At 51.2% G+C, this 25446-nt stretch overlaps 9 protein-coding genes across 10 annotated transcripts; 3 read left to right on the top strand and 6 right to left on the bottom strand.

Annotated features, from left to right (window-relative positions):
• Positions 1-657: 657 nt before the first annotated feature.
• On the top strand, positions 658-4813 carry NCU10883. 2 transcript variants are annotated; one of them, XM_011396726.1, is made up of 6 exons: positions 658-1368; positions 1495-1798; positions 1858-2517; positions 2580-2728; positions 2789-2985; positions 3038-4813. In XM_011396726.1, the coding sequence occupies exons 1-6, from the start codon at positions 908-910 to the stop codon at positions 4621-4623; spliced, it is 3357 nt and encodes a 1118-aa protein (XP_011395028.1). In that variant the 5' UTR covers positions 658-907; the 3' UTR covers positions 4624-4813. The 2 variants fall into 2 exon arrangements, with proteins under 2 accessions (XP_011395028.1, XP_011395029.1); XM_011396727.1 differs by having other exon boundaries at positions 658-1394.
• Positions 4814-5282: 469 nt separating this feature from the next.
• On the top strand, positions 5283-6953 carry NCU05141 (hypothetical protein). The gene is made up of 2 exons (XM_951546.3): positions 5283-5782; positions 5992-6953. Exons 1-2 carry the CDS (start codon positions 5644-5646, stop codon positions 6123-6125), a joined length of 273 nt encoding a protein of 90 aa, XP_956639.2. The 5' UTR covers positions 5283-5643; the 3' UTR covers positions 6126-6953.
• A 306-nt stretch (positions 6954-7259) lies between these two features.
• On the bottom strand, positions 7260-8890 carry NCU05142 (hypothetical protein; the record flags this gene model as incomplete). Its single annotated transcript, XM_951547.2, has 2 exons — positions 8438-8890; positions 7260-8315 (listed from the first exon to the last, which is right to left on the bottom strand). The coding sequence occupies exons 1-2, from the start codon at positions 8678-8680 to the stop codon at positions 7260-7262; spliced, it is 1299 nt and encodes a 432-aa protein (XP_956640.1). The 5' UTR covers positions 8681-8890.
• A 308-nt stretch (positions 8891-9198) lies between these two features.
• NCU05143 (rds1) lies at positions 9199-11969 on the bottom strand. Its single transcript, XM_951548.2, has 2 exons — positions 11079-11969; positions 9199-10950 (listed from the first exon to the last, which is right to left on the bottom strand). Exon 2 carries the CDS (start codon positions 10865-10867, stop codon positions 9455-9457), a length of 1413 nt encoding a protein of 470 aa, XP_956641.1. The 5' UTR covers positions 10868-10950; positions 11079-11969; the 3' UTR covers positions 9199-9454.
• An 899-nt stretch (positions 11970-12868) lies between these two features.
• NCU05145 (hypothetical protein) lies at positions 12869-15374 on the bottom strand. Its single transcript, XM_951550.2, has 2 exons — positions 15252-15374; positions 12869-15170 (listed from the first exon to the last, which is right to left on the bottom strand). The coding sequence occupies exons 1-2, from the start codon at positions 15318-15320 to the stop codon at positions 13236-13238; spliced, it is 2004 nt and encodes a 667-aa protein (XP_956643.1). The 5' UTR covers positions 15321-15374; the 3' UTR covers positions 12869-13235.
• A 538-nt stretch (positions 15375-15912) lies between these two features.
• On the top strand, positions 15913-18769 carry NCU05146 (hypothetical protein). Its single transcript, XM_951551.2, has 8 exons — positions 15913-16860; positions 16940-17318; positions 17376-17588; positions 17651-17822; positions 17898-17949; positions 18024-18131; positions 18218-18592; positions 18651-18769. Exons 1-8 carry the CDS (start codon positions 16285-16287, stop codon positions 18711-18713), a joined length of 1938 nt encoding a protein of 645 aa, XP_956644.1. The 5' UTR covers positions 15913-16284; the 3' UTR covers positions 18714-18769.
• A 197-nt stretch (positions 18770-18966) lies between these two features.
• On the bottom strand, positions 18967-20161 carry NCU05147 (hypothetical protein; the record flags this gene model as incomplete). Its single annotated transcript, XM_951552.1, has 3 exons — positions 18967-19026; positions 19149-19360; positions 19702-20161. 3 exons carry the CDS (start codon positions 20159-20161, stop codon positions 18967-18969), a joined length of 732 nt encoding a protein of 243 aa, XP_956645.1.
• Positions 20162-20880: 719 nt separating this feature from the next.
• On the bottom strand, positions 20881-21775 carry NCU05148 (hypothetical protein). The gene is made up of 2 exons (XM_951553.2): positions 21418-21775; positions 20881-21328 (listed from the first exon to the last, which is right to left on the bottom strand). The coding sequence occupies exons 1-2, from the start codon at positions 21600-21602 to the stop codon at positions 21223-21225; spliced, it is 291 nt and encodes a 96-aa protein (XP_956646.1). The 5' UTR covers positions 21603-21775; the 3' UTR covers positions 20881-21222.
• Positions 21776-22050: 275 nt separating this feature from the next.
• Positions 22051-25117, bottom strand: NCU05149 (hypothetical protein). The gene is made up of 6 exons (XM_951554.2): positions 24194-25117; positions 24054-24130; positions 23725-23997; positions 23355-23581; positions 22968-23296; positions 22051-22898 (listed from the first exon to the last, which is right to left on the bottom strand). The coding sequence occupies exons 1-6, from the start codon at positions 24337-24339 to the stop codon at positions 22859-22861; spliced, it is 1092 nt and encodes a 363-aa protein (XP_956647.2). The 5' UTR covers positions 24340-25117; the 3' UTR covers positions 22051-22858.
• Between the last annotated feature and the right edge of the window lie 329 nt (positions 25118-25446).

Below are 25446 nucleotides of genomic sequence, written 5' to 3'. Positions count from 1 at the left end.
AGATTTCAGTGCACGATGTCATGTCGCAATGCTCCTTCCATATCATGTAGATTTCCCAGACAGTCGTTCCTTCTCAATTATATGCAGTTGGAAGCTCCCACTTGTGATTCCGCAGTGCGATTGGCCAAGACAGACCGGCTCGGGCTGACACAAGGCAGACTGACAGCTGAGGCAATTCAGGTCTGAAACTGACACTTGATCACTACAGTCCAATGCTGGTTTGATTGTTAGCTTTGTACACCAGGCACTCCTGCTGTACAATAAACATGAGTGTACTAGACAAAATCTATTTCGAATAGTCACAAAGGTTATATATATAAATGAAAAGGTATTAGTTGGATTTAATTGGGCATTTTGAATGTTCGAGATGGTGTACACAAAGTAAAATTATACATTAGTTAGCTATGGAAACGCATAGAAAAGTCAACACGAGGTCTCGAGCTAACAAACAAACCAGTGCTAGACTGTATTGTAGGCACTGAGGGGCATTGGAGGGCTGATGAACTAAAGACCGCGACCTGCATCATGATCTTTGGAACTTTCGTGGTTCGCCTCGAGTCAACCTTGCATCCAAATTCAATGCCCAAATCCAATAAAGGGTCTTCGACCGATGTCGAAACAACACCCAATCCTCTCCCTTTTCATCGGCGAATTGGACGAAGGGTGATTCTGTCTGCCCCTCAGGCGATGTTGCATTTTATCTTCACACTCGACCAAGCCACGATCGCGTCGGACCCTCACATTGGACGCCTGTCTATGAAGAGGTCCATCGCCAATGGCTCGCGTCAACACAGCCCCAAGCCCCTCCTTGTCGCCAACTCAATTCTTACCAAACCCCAAATCTTATATCTTCACTTCAAACCCAAACCAATCTATCTTGCAATGTCCCTGAGCGTTTGTACACACCATGGCAGACCCTCTATCTATCGCAGGCCTGGTCACAGGCGTGGTCTCCCTCGGCATCCAGCTTCACAACGACCTCAAGATCTTCCTCGACATCGTCAAGAATCGAGATGAAGATATCGCTAAACTTACACGACAAGCTGCGACCATGGCTCAGGCCTTGGACGCCATTGACCGGTCTCTACAGAACAGCAGCCAGGCAAAAACTGGAGTCGTCGATAGTGCTGCTATCATACCACTTCTCGACGCATCGCGCCAGGAATTGTTGCTTCTACAGCAGGAAGTCGCGTCCCTCACAAAGACATCAAAGGGCCAGAACCCGAAGGCCTCAGTTGTGGTAGACTTCGCCAAGGCCACAACACAAAAGCTCAAGTATCCAAGACAGCGCGCCAAGATCGAGAAACTGGAGGAGGGTTTGGACCAAGCAAACACAACTCTTCAACTCGCCCTCGATGCCTTTGGACTGTAAGTTGTCTCATACTCTGAACCCCGTGAGTTGTCATCAAGTGTGCTCTGTGTCAACAGACAAAATCTTACCAGATACGAGAGCCTAGTACACTTGCTGATCATTGCCATTCTATCACTCTTCAGATCCGAACTAAGTTCCATCAAGTCGAATACCGAAGCGATGGTTCATGGCCTCAGCCACGTCCAGAAAACACTTCCAGACGTTGAAGCTTGTGTATCGAAGCTGTCAGAAAAACTGATGGCAACGAGTCAAACGGCCACGCAGAGCATCCAGAACATCGAAGCAATCCTCAACCTTGCCATATCCTCCCATCAATCCGATCTTGAACAGTTTGGGCAAGCACAATCCAATGAGTTCAGCCAAATCAAGCAGCTGATTCAAGACCTTTCGCTGAGGATGGATGCCAATGCTTCCACAGGTTCAAAGGTAGCTACAACACACTTCTTCCCCACCAGTAAGCCGTTACTTACAGGGTTCTTATGCAGGACATTGAAGTGAACCGGAACCTGGCTTGTCTTGTGTCGAAGCCAAGCGCACTCAAAGTACTTTGCGATGAGTATTCTAATCAACAGCCCCAGTCGGAGTGTCCATCAGACGCAAACGCCTGGTCTGTCTGTGCTTGTCAAAGTCGCCGAATTGCCACTCGGCGATCTGTTGATTGGGGTCCCTTTCGACTATCCGCGGAATCCAAGGCAGAACTCGCTCACCATGAAAGCTGCCAATGGGCCCAATTCGATGCGTCTAAACGGTCCAAAGCCATAAGTCTTGCCTATCGTGGGTTTACTCGCCTACTCCGACATGCTGTGGTTCTCAACTTCCGTTTGAATCTTGGCGCTGGAGGATTCAGCTTTGGCCCAGGAGTTGTCCATTATCCTGTCGTGGATGAACGTGTTTACCCACCATTTAGGCTTGTTCACTATGTTGTTCGAGCCATGAAGACTTTGACAGAGCCTCTATTCGAGCCATTCTCGTCAAGACAAAGGCGTACCTCTCAAGGCAAGATTATACTTTTGTCCGTGAAGCACAGTGTGTTGAAAGCCTTCAGCGTGCATATATCGCGCGCTTGTTGCGACAGAACCATTGTTCCCCGAGCGGTCAACACCCGTGGTCAGACATTACTACACTGCATTTCCCGTATTATCGAGGTAAAGTCACCAGCGGCTAATCTTTTTACTTTTTCGTACAACATCAGCTCTAACTGTGCCAGAATTACGCATGCGGCCGTGTAATCATGACTCTTCAAGGGTCGTGGACCCAAGGCTCGTGGACCCCATCAATGGTAGCATCAGTACATGAGGTTCTTTCAACATTGATCATGTGCAATGTCCCATTGACAGTTCACGATGATCTCGGGAGGTATAACTCGAGCTCACTTGGAATTTCGCTGAATGCTATATGCTAATCATGATAAAATAGCCTTGCACACTTGACGATAGCCAACTGTATACGAACCACAGATGAGAACTTGCTAGCTTCCATGACCAGCATCCTTAGGCTTCTCACCCCAGAAGACATGGATATCGACCCCTCAAAGGCTAAAGATTGGCCAAATCTTTTCGGTCCTCCACTCGATTTTTTGATAACCCTCCCCGATCCTTACATCTTTAGCAAAGGTAGCGTCATTTGTATCTTTCCGTCTGTACTAAGCTAACCGTTTACGCTTAGCATTCGGTTCCAATGAGTTAGGTACTGCAATCCTACAACATAACATTTCAGCTGTCAAGTCTCTCCTATCCCGCAGTCCCTCTTTGGCATTTGAACGGGACCTGAACGGCATGACCCCAATTCACCACGCTGTGCTTTGGAAGGATGGCTTGTCACTACTTCTGGAGCAAGTTCCAGTCGAGATCTTCGAGGAGGACTTGGCATGGGACATCTTTCAATACGCCTTATGTGTTGGCGGAAGGAATGATGAATATTTGCGATCGGTCATGTTATTCCTTGACCATTCGTGGTACTTCGCTCCCTGTTCAAGCCAAGGCCGAGGTGATGGTACCATTGGCGTGATAATGAAAAAATCTTCACTGGCTACCCAGAAGAAGTTCTTGTTACATCTAAAGCAAGCTCGGCTGGAACTTGTCCCCCATTCCCTTCAAAGTGAGACAGTCCATGGCATCATTGACCATCTGCAGGAAATAGCGGCGACACTTCCCCCAGGCACAAGGCGCGCAAGACTCCAAGCCGGGGTTGATTCCTTCGACATCTTCCGATATATAAGAAATGCAGAGACGGCAGATGCTGCCTGGCAGTCGGGGTTTCATGAAGTGGACTACCACCCAGCTACAGAATTCCCACCCCTTGCAGACGGCGGTCACACCGCAGACTACGTCCTTTGGCTGTTGGATCATGACGCGGACCCGTTCCAACCGCTCTACGACACTCAAGATCAAAAAGCCTCGATACTGACAGCTCACAAAGCTATCGGGTGCATTCACTCGCCAATTGGGGCCTGGTCGGACGATATAGATGACTGGGAGCTCAAGGTTCTTGGACCAGCCGCGCAAGAGGTGGCTCGTCGGTTATGTAGTAAACCAGCTACGGACAGTTGTCTATGTGCATGCTCTCCAAATGGCTGCACGCCATTCCTCATCTTGTTGACGACCTTGATTCGTGGATCCCCTTACATCTTGAGGTTCACATCTTCTCGGGCCGAGGACTATGCTTTGGAGTTTTGGAATGTTCGAACAATATTATACGAAAATGACGGCTTCGTATGTCAGTACGATGAGCAGTTTCAGGAGGCTTTACGCCTTTTCACATGCACGGCTCTCGGTATCCGACACACGTGTTGCAAGATGGCCTGCCGCCATAGCGACGATGATGCTAAGGAAATCCGCGAGGAGGACAGCGAGCTTGTGGGTATCCTCGAAACTCTGATGGAGCAATGGGAAGATGTGCGCTTCAAATCCACAGATGAGTTTTGGCGTTTCCTCGAGGGCGGCTGGGTCATCCGTTTGAACGAGGTCTTCGAAGGTATGCGCCAGATGGACCAGTCAGAGGAACACAAGGTTCAACTCGAAAGTCTCGGGGTTCAGCTTCATGTTCCCATCGCGGAAGCCAAATCTACAAAGCCGCGTGTACGAACGAAAGGGTTCATCTGGCTTGAAGAGAGTTTCTGGTTGGATCTTCTGGATACGGTTGCAAAAGGAGGTGATACTCGCTATTTTGACCGCGTCCTTGAAGATGCCACGCTGCTTGAAAGGGGGTTTGCGCTCCCAGGGAGATATTTTTACGAAGAGGAGGAATGGTAGCAGGAATGAGAGCAGGAATGGGAGGGGGAATAGGAATCACGGTCTCGTAGATCAGTGCTCGATGGAAACGATAGGAATGGTCATGTGAGAGAAAAGATTGGATGATGGGGTATCATAAGAGCATGAAGTACTCCAAGACATAACAACGAAATATCGAGACAGAAAAGCGTTGCTTTTGAGTGTTTTTGCGGACGCGCGCTTGTGTGCAAACCCTCGTGAAAGCAGGGGACAATGGTCGCTCTAATATCGGTGTTCTCGTCATTCATCATCGGTGGATGGACATGGGCAATTGGCGCCAACTGAAGGGGAATCGCTTGATGATATTACCGTAGCATCTGTATGAGAAAGAGCCTTAGAGCGGCGATTGACTCACCGAAGATGATAGCCTATTCGAGTGGTAGTCTTGGATTGAGAGCTGAGAATTCGAGCTCTGCTCCACCATCACCACCTCCTAGGTCTCCGCTTATCTTATCCTTATCGCTGTCCTATATCAGGTCCCCTGCCATCAAGGTACCCAACCGATAAGAGCTTCACTCCGCACAGACCATGTCGTAAGCCTTTCCCCTGTTTCCAGGGGATGACGTAACAAGCCGCATGGAAGCTGGAAGGCAGCGTCGTATGGAAGCAACCAGCAACAGCGTCCACACAGCCACAATCCAGCTTCCATCCCCCGTCCCGTTTCCCAACCACCTCCGATTTGCTCAGCTTTTGTGTCTTCTGTTTCTCCGAGTTTCGTAGCATCCGATCCTGTTCCTTCCTCGAGTTTCGCATTGTTCCTCCAGCAAATAAAACCCACCGAAGCTTCTTTTCCGCCAAGTCCTTTCTTCGCTGCTTTATTTTGTTAGTTTGCTGCCTTTTGAACGTCGAACTTGCAACTTACAAAGTGTCAACATCGCATCGCATCGCATCGCATAACCCTCTACGTCGCGCACAGGGACGGACATTACTTGCTATACTACACACATACGAAACCAATACCGACGAACGCACCGGAAAGAAAACAAGAAACAAAAAGGAAACATGACTTACACGCAACAACAACCCCCCGCCAACAACACCATGACCGCCGTCGTCGAGGAGCCTGAGCGCGCGCACGTCTCGGTCAAGACGAAACCAGGCGATATCGAGATGGCGCAGCCTGGTGTTGCGCAGCCTATGGGTATGTTTATGTTAATTCTCTACCTCTCCCTCTGATCCCTTCCCTTTACTCTCTCCCACTGCTGTCGCGAGCCCGATCATACATCCATTGCCTCGTTTCTGTTTCTTCCGCCGCAACACTTGCCACATCCCTTCGCTTCCTTTCCCTTGCCCATAAGTACCCGACTTGAACCACTGGACCACCTCGCTAACTAACAATTAATAAAATAGACCCTATACGCCCCCACGACGACTCTACCACCATTGGCCTCCGCGGCGGTGATCGCGGCGGCATGTGTCCTGGTCGCTTCTGCTTCTGCATTCCGTGCCCGATACCGTGCGATTGCTGCTTTATTCCTCTCTAAACGAACGAGACGGATGACGACTGCTTCGGATCTAAGCAGATGATGATGCAGAGGTGATGATACATATGAAGATTGGAGGAAAACGAGATGAAGGAGTTGTTTAATGATGGATGGATGGATGATGGATGATAATGTTGATGATACCACTACGCTTTTTCTTGTTTTGTTGCTGTTTTTCTGGGGATGGAGGAGGGGATGATGGGCTGATGTTGGACGACTGCCGATAGGTGGTTGGACTTGGGGTTCTGGTTCGTACCAGCGCATTCGTGTGTCCAACGAGTCACGACTTTGTTTTTTCTATTTCCTATGGAGATATCTTCGTTGATGGATAGTCTCAAAGTAATGACGGTTGGCTGGGGGCGGATGTACGAACTCTTCTAGAAGTCTTCACACGAACACGACGAGAACGGAAGAGGCAGTGAACGCTCAGCTTGACGACTAGTAATGATAGGGAACGAACATACAGAGATTTTCTCCTAAGTCGAATACTAGCCGTCCAGTAATTGGTGCTCCGCAAGTGCTAATGAACGCCGATCGACGAATGTAAAGGTCAACTCTACTCGAGCTGATTTCACCGTCTGCATCATTTGGGTTCGCTATGACATCCAGCGCAGCTTCGAGGCCACAGGAAGACTACCTCGCGTGGGGAGTGTCTCCCGGGAAGAACTCAACCCAGTAATTGTGGGAAGTTCATGTCCAAATAGATATGTAACAGGCACAATCATACAGGAAGTGCGAAACCACAGACAGAGGAAGGAGTATACGATGTGACGTTTGTCACACTCTAGTAGTAGTGTTTCGACAAACTTTTGATACTCGGTACGCTACCACCACCTGTCGAATATTTTGTCTTCAGCATTTCGAAGTTAATAGCGCAATGAATGATGTGACCGAGATAGTGTACGACCTTATCGCAATTTGGTGGAACTTTCCATCCGTATCTGATACTGCAGCTTGTCCCAACACCGTCAACAGAAAACGTAGGTAGAGAAGTCTCAACTTGAACATCGTGACCCCCACCACACACACATCCAATCATCCATCCGCGTCCCAAAAGCTGAAACAAAACCTCACCACAACAACATCGACACCTCTCACCATCCTTCCCCCCATCCTTTCCCCGTTTTCTCTCTACTAAATATACCTAAACATATTCTCCCTCACCCCCCTCTTGATCCCCACCGCCTTCCCATCCTCATACTCCACCCCCGCCGCTCCCCCTTCCCCCGCCACACTCTCCTCCATCCGCATCCTCACCTCCTCATCCAACTGCGCCTGCGTTTTCGGCTTTTCCTTCTTCTTTTGCTGTTGCTGTTGCTGTTGCTGCTGGCCAGATAATCCCGTCGCCTTTGTGATATTCTGCGAAGTCGAACTAGAAGCCGAACTAGAGTACGAACGAGCGAACCTTGACACACCACGAGCATTGATGTTGTTCTGGGGAGACTGGATAAAAGTCCAAGAAACCCACGCAGTCGAAGATGTCGCAAAGGGTTTGATTGCCGTTGGAGCTGGGCGGCCGTGTTGAAGGGGTTCGAGGGTAAAGCTTCCGGAGATGGAGGAAAGGGTGGTGCCGAGGGAGAGGTTGGGGTGCAGGGCCAAGTGGGGGATTGAGTCCTCGCTTATTGTGTTTGCTGCTCCTGTTGGGGAGGAGGAGAAGTCGGGACCGGAAGGGGGAATGGGTTGTTGGCCTGTTGCTGTGTCCATGGTGGAGTGCGGGAGGGGTTGGGTGTGGTGGGCGTCCATGGGGGAGGCGTAGTCGGGACTGTTGGTGGATTCGGCGCTGGATTCGGATTCTTTGCCTCTTGTTTTTTTTGCATCTTTGGGTTGAGATTTTCTTCTGCTGCTGCTGCTGGATTCTTTCTTGGGGGCTGGCTTTTTGGAAGAAGAACCTTGCACTGCTGCTGCTCGTTTGCTACTACTACTACCCTTCGTCCGATGAGAACTTCTTCCCGCGTTAGAGGTACCACTCGGAGAGTCACTGGCCATCTCACTGTTCCATGCCTCAGTCACGTCCCTTTCTGCATCTGCATCCCGTCCTGCTCGTCGACTGGCTTCCCACTTCTCGGCGTTAGCACTGTTGGCTTCCTCCACAGCGCAAATATGTTCAGCGTGAATCCCCTCCCATTCCTCAGGGTGTTCCAATGTTTGTTGAACTGCTTGTTTAAGGGACGGGAGGATCGTGTGGCCAGTCTTTTTTTCATTTGTAAGTGTTAGCTACTTGATTTGCTTTGCTCTGTACAATAATAAGACAGATAAAGATGATGATAGTCAAGGATTGGGCGAGGACGAGGCCGTGAGTGGGAGAGACATACGGAAGTTGAATACTTCGGAGGCATTGGTTCATCACCCTTGTCAGCGGTAGGCATGCCACGATCCTGTTGCCCGCCAACGGAGACGAAGCCTTTGCCGGCGGTTTGCTTGGCTTTGCGGGTGCCGCCTGTCTCGAGGTCGGTGACTATGCCTCTGGTAATAGTGATTCTGCTGCTGCCCAGGGTGAGTTGGAGGGGAGCAGTGGGGGGTATGGTACGTGGGAGGCGGGTTAGTAGACGTGACATTGTGATTTTTTATGGTGTTCGAGTGACTGATTTGATGGTGATTTTTTCTAGAGTCAAGGTGTAGTACTGAGGTTGCGTCTTGAGAGATGAGGTTGAGTTAACAATTGCAGGTGATGGTTGGTGTTGCTGAGATATCTCAGTTCTTGGCGTTAAACTGAACAAGTCCCCTCAATGGAATCCACTGGCAATTGATGGTGGCGCTCAATGGCCATACATCCATCACCGTTTAAACCTTCGGCCGATAGACCCTGGAGCTGTGACGAGCAGTAACCGTCATTGAGGTGGTGATGTCATACCCAGATAAGGAATAAGCTGAATGTTTGCGATAAGAGCTCTGGCCAACGAATTGCTCTCTTCATCCCATCTTGAGCACCTTGACGGCCATTGCGCTGAGGACACTCGGAAATTTTGTCCACCTTCACGGGCACTTTGACGACATTCACTAGACTTCGTTTAATCGCTGGAAAAAAAAACACTCACCCAATTCATGACCACCTCAATATATGGAGAAACAGCATCAACAATGTAATGTAGGCATTATTGAATAGTCACTAACAAGACAGTCGTAATTAGGGTACCATAATTCCAGCCAAACACCGACACCAAAAGAGAAACACTGTACACTTCATCTATTCACCACCTCCATCATGTACATCTCCTTTTCCCTTCCAGTCATTCATCATATCATGAATAATCATACAACTACAAAGGCAGCCGCACAAAACTGTGTTCGAAACCACCGGGTATAAACATTAAAGAAATTGTTGCAACCCCTTAACCAGACTGGTACATGCCAACAGCATAAACGTGAGGGTTCAGCTGCGTCAAGTTGTACGGAGTAACATACAGATCCTCATCAGTCAAGACAAGGAAGATCGTACCGTTGATAGCCGGGTTGCCATCAAAAGTGCTGACATCAGGCTGGACCGTGTAGGCGCTGTTGCCCTGGATGTTCTCCAGAGGCGAGTATGTGACGTTGAGCTGCGAGACCCACGCGGCGAACTTGGGCGCACCAGCCTGGGTGTCGGTAACATACGAGTTGTTGGGGCCGATGGGCTTGCCGGGCTCGTCCCACTCAAGGAAGACCTGGCGGCCGGGGTACGAGAGGGGCATGGAGCGGTTGCGGGTGATGCCGGGGGCGCACGAGACGCCAACGTCCGTCGACTTGGTGCAGTCATCGCTCTCGTCAATGTCCTGGTACGAGGCCGTGTTGGCGTAGCCGCCGTCCGTGGTCTCGTTCCATACGTAAGAGCCGTTGATGCGGAACGGATTGGGCTGGTTCAGGATGTTGAGGGCCGGGTAGTTCTGCCAGATTAGACGGGTGTTGTTCTCGGGGCACGAAGAGATGTAGGGAGCGAGAAGAGACCAGGCCCAGGACTGGGGAATGCCGACCTCGAACCACACGGGCATGGGGAAGAGACCCTCGAACTGGCGGAAGATCATCTGCTGACGGGCCTCGGTGGTGATGGACTGCAGCAGCAGCTGGCCGACATCGTGGGCGTTGAGGTGGTTAAGGAAGCCGTAGACACCGGACTCTCCGTAGCGAGTCAACTTCTGGCAAAAGTCGATGAACTCGTGCACATTCGTGGCAGGGTAGTTGTAGGTGCACTGGTTGGGGGCAGAGGGCCCAAGGATGTTGCTGAGCAGAGTAGCGTGGCCGACCTCCTGGTCTGCCATGAACTCGATCAAGTGACGGTCCTCAGCAGTGAGGCCGGCCTCCTCAAAGTCCTCAACTGAGAATGTGGCGAGACCCCAGTGGAAGAGATCGAGCTCAATCCATTCCTGGTGTAGAGCCAGGGCGATGGATTGGTAGTCGAAGTCGGACAGCACCCTGTAAACGGGAGCAGAGCCGTTGGTGCCGACACCGCCAGCCGGAGTGTAAGGGGCAGGCTGAGGAGCGTGAAGTTGCCCATCACTCGGGTACTTGTAAGCGTCTGGCCCAGGCGGAAGAGCTGGAACTGAGGGAGCAAGGACGGACGTCGACAAGGCACCAGTAGTAGTTGGTGTGGCCTCCATGGAGAGGTAGGGCCCATGAGATGTTACATTGGTAACGGGCTCAACCACTCCGGTGACCTTGGGGACCGAGAAGGTGGTGGTGGGCTCCGAGTAGATGGGAGCGGGAACGGCAAGCGATCTAGCAGCGAGGCCAAGAAGGCCAACGCCTGCCGAGAGTTTGAACCCAGCCATTGTAAGTGGTGTGGTGTGGTTGAAGAGTGTCGAACGGGAGCGAATGCTAGGAATGCTCGATGTCGACTGTTTGGTGACTTGATCTGAAACGAATTTTGGGTAAGCCGGACGGATACTGCCAAATTATATGTTCTGTATTCACAGCCAAGCAAAGGCTCCCGGAGGATTTGCACCGCGTCGTCAAGGGTCCTGCCATGCCAAAACTACATACCTAGTACATTCCACCGACCCAGGCGTCGGATGTGCCTGCGAGGTGAGCTGCTGTACCATCATCATCATCATCATCATCATCGATGATTTCGTTGATACCGACCCAGGGCACCTGCCAGTCACTCAGTCACAGGTCAGCCAACCAGGATGTCCGGCTGTTGTGCCTGCCCACCGAGTTTACCCCGAATGTCTCTGTTGATTTTTGTGTCTTTCCCTATGAGAGAGGCTGACGCTAGCATTCCGCACCCGGCCAGGCTTCGAGGATCTGCAAATCGTGGACCCCAAATCCCAGCAGATCCACGAGGTACACCACCACCACATCGGTGTGCAAGGAAGACAGTTGCTGGTCGTCCGCTGACGGAGCTTCGTCGTCATTGACGGTCATGGAGATAGATGACTGACCAGGCCAAAAGCTCGATTGGTAATGGGGGGGGCGGATCTCCGCTCTCGGCAGCTCAGAAGACGGGAAATTTTGCTCTTGTTCTCCAAATGGCATTCATTGACCGAACACAGCCTGGAAACGGACGTTGCACTCGCTGGCACCCTTGAATTGACCCCTTATTCCTCTGAAAACGGGAAACACCCGAACCATGTTTTTCATTGAGTGGTCCGATGTGAGTCGCAACTACTTTGCGTCGCAAGCTTGACACGGATCGGGGGAAAAAAGGGGGTACCATCGAAGCTGGAACTTGCAATGGCCCAACCGGAGGAAGCTTTCCCCAAGCGATGGAGGTGTCGTTGAAGTCTGACAACGAGGCTCTTCATGGTCAATGTCCCGAATGGGCAGAGACAACGAAGCTGGGAGTTCCCTTGATTGGGCGCCACATGGTTTTCGTTATGCGAAAAGCTGGGGTAGAAATCAATACAAAAAAGTGGGAAGGCGGGGATCGTTACTAGAGAAAGCTTAAAAAGATGAAGAAAAGAAGTCATGACGACATGATGATGTACCTCTTTGTACCTGCTGCCAGGGGGGCCGGCAGTAGTGTAGTGTAATTGGTGTTCTCCGGCCCCACCTTGCCGAAAGGCCAAGCTAGCGACCCAACCGTCTTATTCAACTGCCGAGCCGCGAGACATTTGTTTTCTTTCCCCAACTTTTCTCTACCGGAAGAGAAACAAAACAATGGCAATTCTGGGAAAGATCCATGTACCGTACTATGGTGTGGTGGGTAAGTAAAACCCGTGGGCCAGGTCGTTGACTACGCAGTACACAGTGCTCTCGAAGCAATAGCTGCGGTGGTCCGTGCCGGGTACGTGACAAGGGGGTTTTACTTTAGCACGTAACCGCAGTACATACATGCGCTTGAAACTCGCCGAGATGGATTCATACAACAAGAGCTGGATCGACGGCACTCTCTGTGGTCATCATCATCTCATTCGAGGTCGGATATTCATTGATCCTCTTCTCAGGAAGAGCTTTCGCGACCTTTTCCCAAGACGATTGAATGTTTTTCTTGGTGGTTTCTTACATACAACCACGTCGAGTCCATTCTGGTGCCCGCCCGATAATAGACGGTCAAACAACACGTGAGACCATTTCTACAGTGTTGGTACCGAAATGTTCTTAGAAATCGATGCATCTCGATCTACCACGTTCGAAAACAAAGATCGTAGGGTGTAGATCGGCAGTATGTTCTGTTCAGGTGAAGTTAAGTGAGTCATCTGATGTCAGACATGTCTTTTGTTTCTGGGTAGCGATCCGGCACACTCCGGAGTGTTATCAACAACCGGCATCCGGAGCCGGAGCCGCACAGACCCACTTCCCGGATACTAGTGTAAGTGAATAAATAGGTACCCTTTACAGCCAGGTCGAAAAGTTCCCATGGGGTTGATTGTTTCGACAAGATGAAAGTTAATGCCAGAGAATTTGATACATTGTCCCTGAAGTAGCTCGGACTGCGTAGTAGTGTAGGCGTGTGCGCCGTTGGAATACACTCGCCAAACATGATATTATGATTATAGACATACAGTGTTCAAGGTCTTGCCTCAGCCAAGCCTGATGATGCTGGAACGACACGAAAAGAACATCGATACGGAAGTATACAGACAATGCAATGTCCGGGAAAGCTGGTGACAGAAATACTCCGGGAAGATCGACATGTCCTCCCTAGCATAGGACGGTCGCAAAGCAAAGGTTGAGCGGCGCGACAAGCCCAAACATTTACCTGTTCGGATCCGCGCCCTTCTCAATGAACAAGATCACCGCATCCTCCATCCCCTTCGACACCGCCGCGTGCAATGGACTCGTCCCCTTCAAATCCAACTTGGTCACATCCGCACCCTTGTTCACCAGCAGCGTCACCGTATCCATCCGCTCACCCTCGATAGCGCAATGCAGCGGTGTCCGTCCCGTGCTATCATGCGCATTGATATCCCCTCCCTTGTTGATCAGAATCTCCAAGATCTTATTCTGCCCCTTCAACGCCGCCATGTGCAACGGTCCCGACGGCGGTCCCAGCGGGAACACAGGGTTACCCACCACCCCGCCGCCACCGACCTGATGGAACTTTGGCGGCGGCACCGGCGGCATAACCTTGGGCTTCTTCATCCTCGCATACCGTTCCGACTGCGTCTCCAGCGCGCGTCCACCGGCCTGCAACCTCCGATACCGCCGGTAACTGGCAATGGAATCCATATTGTTCGGATCCAGATCGTGATTGTGCTCCTCGCACCGCACCTCGATAAACCACTTGCTCGCGTGCCGCTTCTTGCACACCAGCTTCATCTTGGCCGGACACCCAATCTTGTGCGTGGGGCGCTTGCGAATGCCCGTGCCACTGTTCTTGCACGTGCCGCCGCGGTCGCACATCAGATCGACCCGCACGACTTCAGAGCCTTTGGCATACTTGCCGCCTGGGTTCTTGGCTTTGGCGCACCCGGATTGCACCAGCATGTAGCCCTGGCTGATGGCGTACTCCATGACGGAGCTCATGGCTTGTTCGCGCGTATCATAGGGCCCGAGCATCAGGTTGGGACGCACGGTGGGGAGACGGAGCGGCGTAATGGGCTGCACGAGAGGAGCTTTGTAGTCGGCTGACCCGGGCAGGTTTCCGTTGGCATCCGGAATTAGGTTTTGGCCGTTCTGGGGGTTGGCGGTTCCGTCGCTGCCGCCGCCGTTGGGCTGAGGCGTGTCGTTGTTGGAGCTGACGTCGTTCATGGTCTCGTCTTCCTCGTCTTCGTCATGGTCTTCGTGTTCCTCCACCTCCTCCTCGTCAAGCATTGTCTCGTCTGGGGTACCATTACCATTGGTACCCTGTGAGTGCTGCTGCTGTTGCTGTTCAACTTGAAAGGCCGGGCGGTTCAGCGAATCATGCGCATAGAATTTGTCCTGCCGTTGCTGTTGCTGTTGCTGGTGAAATTGCTGGTGTTGCTGGCGAGTCATCCCCTTGCTGCGCTGGGGCCGTGACTTTGCCCCTTGTTCGGCGCGCTGCTGTTCCCGTTCCTGGGCCTTTCTCTCCAGCCATGCTTGTTGCTCGGGTGTCAAGTTCTTTTGCGGTGGATTAAACTGTGCTGCCGCTAGACTCGAGTGCGGCTGTTGTTGATGTTGTTGTTGAGGTTGTTGCTGCTGCGGCTGCTGGCATTGTGCTTGAGGTTGTTGCTGCCCGTCGGCCTCGGGAGACTTGGCATTTTGAAGCCATTGGTGTTGGTTGGGATAGTTTGCCTGGGCACCCCAGTACGCATTGCCGGACAGCTGCTGGTCACGCAGGATCTCTTCGGGAGTTCGAGGTTTCTGGGTAGGTAGGATCTGGTGGTATAATGGCGCAGAGGTTTGGAGAGCCAACTGTTGCAACTGTGACTGGGTGTGAGGTGCAAAGAGGTTTGGCAGCTGTTGCTGTTGCGGTTGTTGTGGTGATTGTTGAGGTTGCGGCGGTTGTGGTGAATGTTGAGGTTGTTGTTGTTGTTGTGGTTGTTGTGGTTGTTGTGGTTGCTGCTGTTGTTGCTGAGTAGATCGCTGGGGCGGGATCGGAGGAGGGTGGATGGGGGTTTCGACCCGAGGTTGGCGCTGGGGAGTCCGACTGGCGTTTTGCTGCTGTGGACTTTGTTGTTGTTGATTTGGCTGTTGCTGTTGCTGTTGCTGTTGCTGTAAATGCTGATCCTATTCCCGGGCAGAGAGGGAGTGGTCAGCGAAGAAGTACCAAGACGAGTCAATGGAAGTACAGAGAATTCGGTTCCATACCGTGACCTGGAACTGCTGGGCCAGGTAGCTGCTACTACTATTGCTATTACCAGAGTTGTTGCCCGACATGGTTGGTGGTGGCCGCTTTGTTCTTGTGGGTTGGTATCTGGCGATAGATGGCGGTAAAAGCACAGGCAGGAGAAAAGGCGGGAGACCGCGGATGATATCCGGAGAGTCAGATTTGTTGGCAACCAGACGTCGTCGGCGGAGACGGGCCAATCGTATGCAGAGGTCTGCACGTCTTTGTGGGGCATGTGGCTTGTCCAGCCATTCGCACGGACCTTTTCAACATCGTCTGCATATCTGCCTATCGTCCAAGCCTCCTAAAGCACAAGCGCCAACTCGTTCAGCGGCCACAGCGCGTCTGCTTCAGTGCTTCAGCCTTCAATTCATCCATCCCATTTGTGTTACTGGCTCGACCAAGGTTCAATCCTCTTCATCCTCTTTTCACAATCCTTCCATTTTGACAACAACAACAACAACAACAATCGCCCATTCGAATCACACGAAACTGTCAATGTTTAATGCCTAAATCATTCTTCAAGATTGCCAAAGCCAACCACCACTGATGCTGTCTAGCAGTTCAGCCAGGTTTCCTACGATATTCAGCATGTTGTCGCTTCGGCATGCAGTTGCGGCGAGGATGACAACTCTTTTTCAACCATCACAAAGCGTCTTACAGGCCGCTTTGGAGATTCCATCTCATTTGTTTCCAAGATGACAGACACAATGGCCCAAATATTAGTTCCTTTGTCGTGTCTCTTCTGCCTCAGTCCGTCTCCCAATGCTCTGGATGGGATTCCATTGTTTGCAAAGCTGAGGCTTGCCGGATGCGGCCCATTAGCCCCCGACCGCTTCTGTCCCAATACCCCTTTGTGTCAATCTGGATGTTGTCCTTAAGCTGAATGTCAAAACGATGCTTAATCCAGTCAATTCACCAACCATTTGTTTGCTGCTGCACGTAGAACTCTGAAACCTTAACTTGAACTTGCAGGACAAACAGTCGACATCTGGTTTATCATCTTCATCCACAATGCCGCCCAAAAAACGTGCTGCGAAAGCTGGGGCAAACAAGTTGGTACCGGACCAGGAAAGGAAGAAATACAATGACTACTATTACTTTTACCGAAGGGGCGAACCCGAACGACGGCGGAACAAAGTCAAACTGGCAAGCCAACCCCTGAACTTGCGTCTACACCATGGAGTGGTTCCGGATGAAACCTTTCCCTGGAGAACGAATGAAGGGCTACAACGCTATGACGAGTATTACACCTGGTTAGCAGAACAGAACGACCAGATGCAAATTGACCAGAAGGAGAGCTGGGACAGCAATGACAATGAAAGTGAGGAGAGTGAAAGCGAGGATAGCGACGACGAGGAAAAAAAAGAACAAGCAGAGACTGAGAAATGGGAAACGGCCAGGGGGCTGACCAAGGACATGTATGAAAAGGGAGCCGGCCTGCACTTTTGCAAGATTCTTGGGGCTGGCGGCATGGGCATCATCTGCGTTTTTGTCAGCTACGACGAGAACCAAACCCCAACGTTCTGGACGGTAAAGAGAGACATAGGGGGCTATGATGAGGTGGCTAAGGAAAGGGAAACCACACGGGTTAGTAGTCCTTACATTGCCGGTTCTTGTTGGCGAGGCTTCTACCTTTTTGGGCCTTTACTAACCGATGGATCGACAGACCTTCCTCCGCGCGCCCCATATTGTTCAGGTCTTCCATCCTTACAAGGAGAAACATCTTGAAGACACTGATGACGACGAGCCGCTCAAGAAGCGGGCAAGAACAGAGCGAAGCCAAGCTGAAGTGCGAAAGGAGAGTCGCGCTGCCCGGGCAGGGCAAAGGGTCGCGTCCATTGCAAGAAAGGCGGGTACAGCGGCGCGTCAGCCTCCTCCAATCGGACCTACCGACCAAGTAGAACAGGTTCCCAAGAGCATGGTTATGGAATACGTAGCAAGGGGCTCCCTTTACGAATGGTTGGAAGGACTAGGGAAAACCAAGGCCGGGACGGAACCGGATTTGCGCATTCCAAATCGAGTCCTCTGGGATATGATGGCTTGCTGTAAGTCGTTCCTTTCAGCCACTCATATTCTATCCTACACTAACAACCGCTATACAGTCATGAAAATGTGCTTGGCCATGGAGTATCCCCCTTTAATTTTTTTCCCTAATGTTCCGGAATCTGATCCTTTGGCAGAGGATTTCGTCTGGAATACAGATGATCGTGATGACGGGAACATGGTACCAGAGCTCAATCCAGGGCCACATAATGGTTATGTTGACAAGCCAGCCGGATCTAGTCTCATTCACTTTGACATTGATACACAAAACGGTAAGCTTCACCCCAAACCTTGCGGTTCATGACTGATAAATGCTGACGGCGGTGACACTCAGTGCTCATCGGGGATTTTGATTCGGAATCCAGGGAAGGCAAGCATAGGGTCCACCCAACACATCCGCATTTCGAAAGGATGACCGATAGTCATGATGGGACGCCTATGTTCAAGCTAATTGACTTTGGGCTCGCCCGAGATATGAGTGTTGATGATGCATGTCGCCGTAATCTGTAAGTATCAATGAAGTGTCTTGATGCATACCTCTAGCGAGACTCGTTTGAAGCTTACTCTTCTCATTTATACAGAAAAGATCTCTGGGGCCATCGCCGCTGTGGAAAGCCAGGTTTCTATCTCCCGGTAGGTATCTGCGTTTTACTCACTTTCCTTGATAGCAGTGACGCTGACATCTTTTGCCCTCTTTTGTTGTTCAGGAGCAATTTACCAGGGAGTGGGAAGCGATTGTCGAATCACCTGATGCTCAACAAGCGAGGGTAGCCGGACAATATAGCTGGAAGTCCAACTTGTGGCAACTTGCATTGGTAAGTCCCGTCCTCTGCCTCTACCCCATCTCCCTTTACTCCCTAATCTCGTCACTAACCCTTATAACTACCCCCAATGACTACAGATCATGCACATCGTCATAACTTTTCGATGGAATCCAACTAATACCATTCATCCCCTGCGAGACGCCGACTTGATATACGGCCCGCCAAACGACTTGCCGCTTAAACGGCAGCGCAAGAGGTCGTACCCGACTTATGGCGCCCACTTGCTCGACCCGCAATACGACCATGTGCCCTTTCGGCTCCGCCACCTGGTCGCCCGTTGTCTGTGCGAGGTTCCCGACGATAGGCCGAGTTTTGAAGAGATTCGCGCCGAAATCCAGTGGGCATGGGATCATGAGAGTGCGGAGGAAAAGGAGGCGGCAAGACAATGGAGTCGAACGCACTTTGAGAAGCCGCCGCCGCCCGTGATTCCGCCGTGGAAGAAGGTGGAGCAGGTAAGTTCCACGATATAAGCGGACAGAACGGTTTGCTAATATATCGTTCGTTGTACAGTGGGCGAAGCAAAAGACGATCTTGCGGTTTGACCAGTATTTGGAGAAGTACCCTCCTAAATAAAAACCTGCAGAGGTCAAACAGAAAGTGAAGTTTCTTCCTCTGTAGTTACCTGCGTACTCATCTCACAGCATTTTTGGAGTTGGTCATTGCATGTTTCTATCAAGTCCGTAACAATTATGTTATAGTGAGCTTCTTGCATCACTCTACTTCATTCACGCCATACAAGGCAGCATACCACTTCAAAAGTTCAGGACTAGACGTATACCTAAGTCCCCACATATCTCCTCCCTAGTGAACCAGAACTCATGGATTTTCAAACCCCAAACTTCTTATAAAGCTTATATTTGACCGTCTTGAACTCGGGCTTGAGGGTCTGTTCCGTGTTCGGTTCTACTTCGTGCTATTTCCCCTTATTGTCAGCATCCATCCAACCGTCAAGTGTAGCAACATACGTAGCAGAGCGATAATCAGGAAAGAAATAGAGAGTTCACATACCACAGCCAAATACTGCTTAATACCAGTACCATCACAACAGTTATATGCAGGAGCAGTGTACTTGAGCAGTCTCGACCCGACTGGATCCGAGCCTTCCCAGCCCTTGCGGGAGTAGTCGAGGAGAGCAGACGGGTGAGCGCCGGGAACGTCGTATCCTGGGATATCAGAGGAGTCGACAGGGACTAGGATTACGTCTGTGTCTTTGGAAGAGTCTGTGGTGGTTAGTTGTTAGCTCATTGTCCTCTCCTTCTCTCTTTCCCATCGGTCTGGTATTCGACCCTCATTGATACATCATCCCGTAGTAACAGTTAGAGCATCACACACCACATCCCACACTTGGTTTCCAATCAACTCTTCCCGTTCCCTTTGATCCCCTTTTACTCCTCCGAGATCATCCATCAACTCAACCGGTTGTCCCGTCTCCACTTCCCCACCGTTCATCCCATCCTCTTCCCATCCTCTTTCCCCTCTCTCCCTCCCTCCCTCCTTCCCTTTTCCCCAACTACCCCAACCCAAACACCCCAGCCCAGCTCAAAAATGACATCAAACTTACCACTTTCCCTTTCCCCTTCCCTTTCACCCTCCCCAACAACCTCCCAAAACCCCAGTTCCCACTTCGCAACCTCCATCGCATTTCCCCCTCCCCCAGTCCCTTTCCCAGAGCCAGAAGGCAACATCTCATGCACCAACGGCGCTTTATACAGCCCGCTATCAGGCCTACTGGCCTTTGCCACGTCCGGGACAGGGTACATGGCTAGGTACAACCACTTTTCGTTTTTGGGGTAGGTCACCTCGAAGTCGTGCTTATTGGTAGTGGAAGCGGTAGAAGGGTCGGAAGGATCGAAGCCAGCGCGAGCATAGCGAAAGGCAGAAGTGAAGCCGTCGGGGCGGCCGAGGCGGAGAATGTCGGGGATGTGTACTTCGTTGTACCATTTGTTGAAGAGGTCGTGGGAGGTGGAGAAAGAAGGATGCGTGGGAAGGGAGAAGACGACGAGGTAGCCTTTTTGTGACATGGTGATTTGGGGAGGGTACTATGGAGAGTGGGTGGGTGGTGTTGGTGGTGGTGGTGGTGGTGGTGGTGGTGGTGGTGGTGATGGTGGTGGCTTGGTGGTGGCGGTTGGAAGGGTTACGCTGGGTCGTGTCTGAGGTTGATGTTGTTGATGAAAAGACAAGATCTTAGGTTGAGAGGTTAGGAAGGGATGACGTTGATGTTGAGGTTGGAACTGAACAGAGGACCGGGAGCAGAAGGCGGTCTATTATGTACATATGGATGTCCTACTTATGAAGTGCACTGATGAAGTGGCAGTGTGGAGTCAGGAACCGTGCATCGCGTAACGGCTGACGTTGACATTGACAAGGACAAGGACATGGGCAGCGGGGTGGCTTACCTTACTTGTAGGTAGGAGGAAGCAGAACTGATGTCGTGTCACATGCTTGAAATCAGATAGCTGCGAATATATGTTTACCTTGAGGTGGGGGGTTCGAAACTTGATTCGGTGACACCTGTTAGATTCGGCTTCATTAGGACTCGGGGACGTTGCGGGCGCCGTGAACATGGGGAAAACACGGATTACCAAAGTCCGCTCGGATCCGGCGCACCAAAGACGGGAAGTGGGGCCGTGGTTCGGGACCCGGCCGGGACCCGGCAGCGGGGAAGTGGGGTAACGGTGCAGTGCTAGACCGACTCTGCGACAGGTCCCATTCTAGATTCCAAGCGATATGACTGCGTAATCAATTGACCATGGCGTCCAGAGGCGATTCATCGTGTTTGTTAATTGCAATATCCCTTAGGTATTCAACATTCATTAGCTGTCATAACGCCCTGCACATCGTCCTGCACTCGCCCATGCGCAAGCAGCATTCAGGGCGCGAAAGCGATCCCGTCGCCGTCGCCCTCGCACTCGCCTTCGGACTCGCACTTTTTTCAGTTTCCAATTCCCTCGGCTTGAGTGCCTTCAGTTCCCTCTCATCGCCATCCATTGTAATCGCGCACTCATCCCTTCCTCCCACTCCCACCCAGTCACCCCGCACCGTCACCCCCTCCAACCCTTCCCTCACGCAACCAATCCCTCCCTCACTGACTAGCACCCAGCGGCGCCGTACCCTTCTTGTCCCCCTTCTTATAAAACATATACCCCAAAGCAACCACGACACCAACAGCAGTGATTGTCCCGGCTCTCCTGTTTTTGTTTTCATGTATCAGTCAGCCAATTTGCTTGTCCCTTCTACTACCCGTATAGCATGTAGTTTCGGATATAGGGGTACATACACGTTGTATCGGTTTGGTTTGGTAGCGGGCTCTGATCCCTTGACGCCACCGAGTTCGTCGCCGTTGGAAGAGACGGAGCGGATCTGAGTGAATGCCGGTGCGGTCGTGCGGGCAGTAGCAGCAGGGACAATGCGGCGCGCGGCGATGGGGCGGAGGGCGGGGGTGGAGAGTTTGATGGCGGACATTTTTGTATTGGTCTGATAGTTGCTTGCTTGACTGGTAAATATGAAGTGGTCGTTGGATGATTGCTCTAGATTCGGTATGGAGGTTGTATGTTGATGGTGATGATGAATTGGCCTGGGACTCTTTTAACCGAACAAAGCTGCAGCCGTTCCCATCTGTTTACTTTTATAATCACTGCACTCAATGGAGAGGCGATGGGGCCATTGATGTTCATTGATTCCCGCTGGTGACGAGTGTGCATCTCCGCATTGGAGAATGCCCCACTTATCCTTATTATTCGATTGGCTGGATCTTCGAAAGAACACTGGGGCAGAGCAGCTGCAATGCCGGGACAGGAACGATGACATCATGTAAACTGGTCAACTCTGCCGGTCCATCGAAATGAGCAAATGCATCTCCATGTTTGATTTATTTACCGATTGGCGGTTCACGTGCCTGGAAACGTATGGATGTGCGTGTTCGGATCATGTTGGGCAGTCAAGTCAATACCTACGCTCGAGCTACACCGTTCACTGAATCTTTCGAGAATATCCTCTCAGTATGTTTCCAATCAGAACAGCTGTCAGCCATGCTACATGGCCCGATATAAAGCATGCCAATCCCATGTTGCATGCGCTGCTTTGAAGTCATCTGCCCTTCTGATCCTCAAGTACATTCCTTACCCTTCCTTCGCGACCATCGTCCTAGAACCAACAGTTACCGTGCATGCCACCGTTTTTCCTGCCGCTGCCACCGCCCAGCAGATGCGCCCTTCCCCAGACATCGGACGACATGACTGCTGCCTGCCTCCCTTCCGCAACCGCGGGCGCCCATACTGGACCTGACCCAGCCACCAGTAGCAGGCACCATTTAATGTCCGCTACCTAGCTCGTCTACCGCAACGGGGCCCTGTCGTCTTATGGCGCAGTGGTTCCTGTTGATGAAAACGTTGCCGGGTGCGCGGTACTCGAGGTACAGTTTTCGTTGGTCACAGCTGGGGTGTTGTGATTCGTTCCACAAGCTTGTCTGGGTGACTGAGCTTTTTTGCTTCGCTTGTTCAACCTGGTAATGGCTGACGAATTTGAATAAGATTATTGTATTTCTCTTTTCTGTTCTGGAGGTGCAGATGGAGGGGCAATGTCATTGGGGACCCCGTTGATGACCAGGACCTTGTCGCCGCTCCATGCCCTGTTCTTCGCGATAAACTCACGTTGATGGTCTTGATCTCATATGCCAGGTAGCCAGACACACCGAGACCACTTCCAGCACAACATCCTGATTACGTTGATGTCATGAACACAATGAGAACAGCCATATATCTGCAAATTAACCAGTCAGCCAACCGCACCAGACAATTCCAGAAGTGTGAAAAGAAAAGCCAAACTTACGCAGCACAACTCCCAAAGATCTCGTGCTTCTTTGCCCTCGTACACACACTCAACACCACACCAAATGCGAACGCGCACGCAACAATCAAGCCCATGATCTTGGCTAGCGTCTGTCCAGTCACTGCCACGCTGTTCGTCCCTCCGTCTGCCGGGCCTGAGCCTTCCTGGGTCCAGGAATAGAGCGGGACTAAAGGTAGACATAATAGGCAGAGCATGAGCAAGATCAGAACAACCATCTTGAGGAAGTGGACGCGGGCAATGGAGAAGAGGTTCAATGCTGCGTGCTTGCTGTCGGCATGGGTCTTGGTATGAGCGTTGGCAAAGATGTACTGGGGGATGAGTTAGCTTTGGGCTCAATGACTCTTGATAATATGGAGAGCTACTGACCCGTAGTGGTGCACAGTTGTACTTGACGAGTAACTGCATGATTACTCGATCAAGCCAGGCGTCGTCTCTCCCTGCTTTAAGGGTTATCATATCGGACTGACACCCAATGTATCGCTCATGTCTAAACAGAGGCTCTTTGGCTCGGAAGAAGTTTTCGAGACTTTGGATGTCAAAGCGGGATGGTCGGTCAAAGTTGGCGAGGTTGTTGGACATAATGAGGAGTTCGCCTGCATGACTGAAGGTCAGCGAAGTGTTCCGTTCTCAACATAAAAGCTTTGTGTCACTGCGCCATCTCCATGATCTGGTCGAACTGAAGAACAATGCTGACACTGGAGAATGAAGAAAGAGACTAAGAATTGAACATACGTACCATATTTCTTGAGTTTCTCCGTAATTTCTTCCATCAGCCGCCCCCTCACCCCCAGACGATCATCATCCATCTCCCTCGTCCTGAGAAAGATGGCCCTGTTTCTAGCATCATGCAGGTCCGTCCTGTGCAGCAGGAGTTCGAGGGTTCGTAGTTCATCTTGCATGTGTAAGAGCGCCCGGGACTGTAGGTAGCGGAATTCCCGAAAGATGTAGCCGTCTTCATGAGAAGAGATGAAGCGGGCAAGCATGGGGTAGCCTTCTGGAGCATCGTTTACTGTGATGGTATTAGATTCGAGTTCCGCTCACAGCTCAGTGAAAGTGTGGTAGTACCTTGCATGTTGACATAACTTGCTGGCTCTTCCATGGGATTGATGTAATCGAGATTGGGATACGGGTCAAGACTGATGCTGTTTGGTGTATGAGCCACTGACTTGATGGTTAAGCGTGAGGCTCAAATTGAGTGTACCTACCCATCAATTCCTTTCTCTGCCTCCCCTTCCGCCCGAGTCCCTCCCTTTTCCAAGTCAACAGACCATGCTTTGTGATTTGCTCCCTCAACCTCGGAAATCCCACTGCCCACCGACCGTACGGAAGGTTGGTACTGCTGTGAAGGCATCACGTTCGCCACCTGCGTACTTTCTGAACACTGGACCGAAAGTGAGGCCACCGACACTCGTCTTGGGTCTTGGGCACCAACAGAAGAATTTGAAACTCAATTGGGCGGCTACTCGGAGTGCAGGTAATGTCAAGTGACTTTTCGACACTTCAATCTCGGGGAGGAAGTCAAAGACATGCAGAACAAGGAAGCTTTCGCATCCCACCTCAACTCGGCTTGATTCAACTGAGAACAGTGAGGACCGTTTCTTGTTCATATCTCTCTTCTCTTCTGCCCGCGACCATTCCTGTTTGCCAACTGGCAGGCGGGCTGTGACAGCATACTGAGGGGCTCAGTGTAACCATATTGGGGCGCTTGGGGAAGACTTGTACGGATTTGGAGGGTTTGACTGCATCGAGTGCTACCAAGCATCCGTTGCGTGCGTTGGGCTGGTCAGGGGTATTGAGGCGATCTGGGATCCTCGACGCGGGATTCGACGGGTTTTGGCAGATGGGACTCAAGGACCTTGCAGCTGTTAGCCTGACGAGTGTTGGGAGAACGCCTTGCCATTTTCGTGGATGGTTTGACTGATGAATTCGAGGTGGTGAACGTCTGTGGTGGAAATGAGAAGATTTGCCAAATGTAATCAGTAAACAAGGAGACAACTGAGGTCATATAATTGTGTCATTTCCTTGCCCTTTTCCCTGATCTGACACCTGATTAAGGGCATTGGGTTGCGAGTTCAACCAGCGAGGCGTGGATCTCGAGGATTGGGAAAGGTGAATGGGCACTGGAAAGTTGTGGACAGCTGCAGCGAGAGGACTGCTGAGCCACACTTGTTGGTTGCAATTGATATGGGCTAGCGACAAGACGAATGGAATTGATTGGATGTAGGGGCTGAGCCAAGTTGGACTCGTGATGGTCGAGAACATTGAACCAACTGCAATGAGAAAGGAGAAGACACTGGACGTTTGAGACGAGGACAAAAAATTGGTTCGCTTCGAGTTCATGAGGAAAAAGGAAGTGGAAAATTTCCATTGAGGTTGAGGATTGCTCCTTCTATCTTTTGTGTAAAACATGCAAACCCCATTCCAAAATTCTAAAAAGTCAATCGTGCTTGCCGTGCCA

This window comes from Neurospora crassa, linkage group VI (genome assembly GCF_000182925.2).
Source record: "Neurospora crassa OR74A linkage group VI, whole genome shotgun sequence".
Lineage (NCBI taxonomy): Eukaryota > Fungi > Ascomycota > Sordariomycetes > Sordariales > Sordariaceae > Neurospora > Neurospora crassa.
The sequence above is the reverse complement of the archived record's forward strand: the minus strand, read 5'-3'. Positions and strand labels throughout refer to the sequence as shown.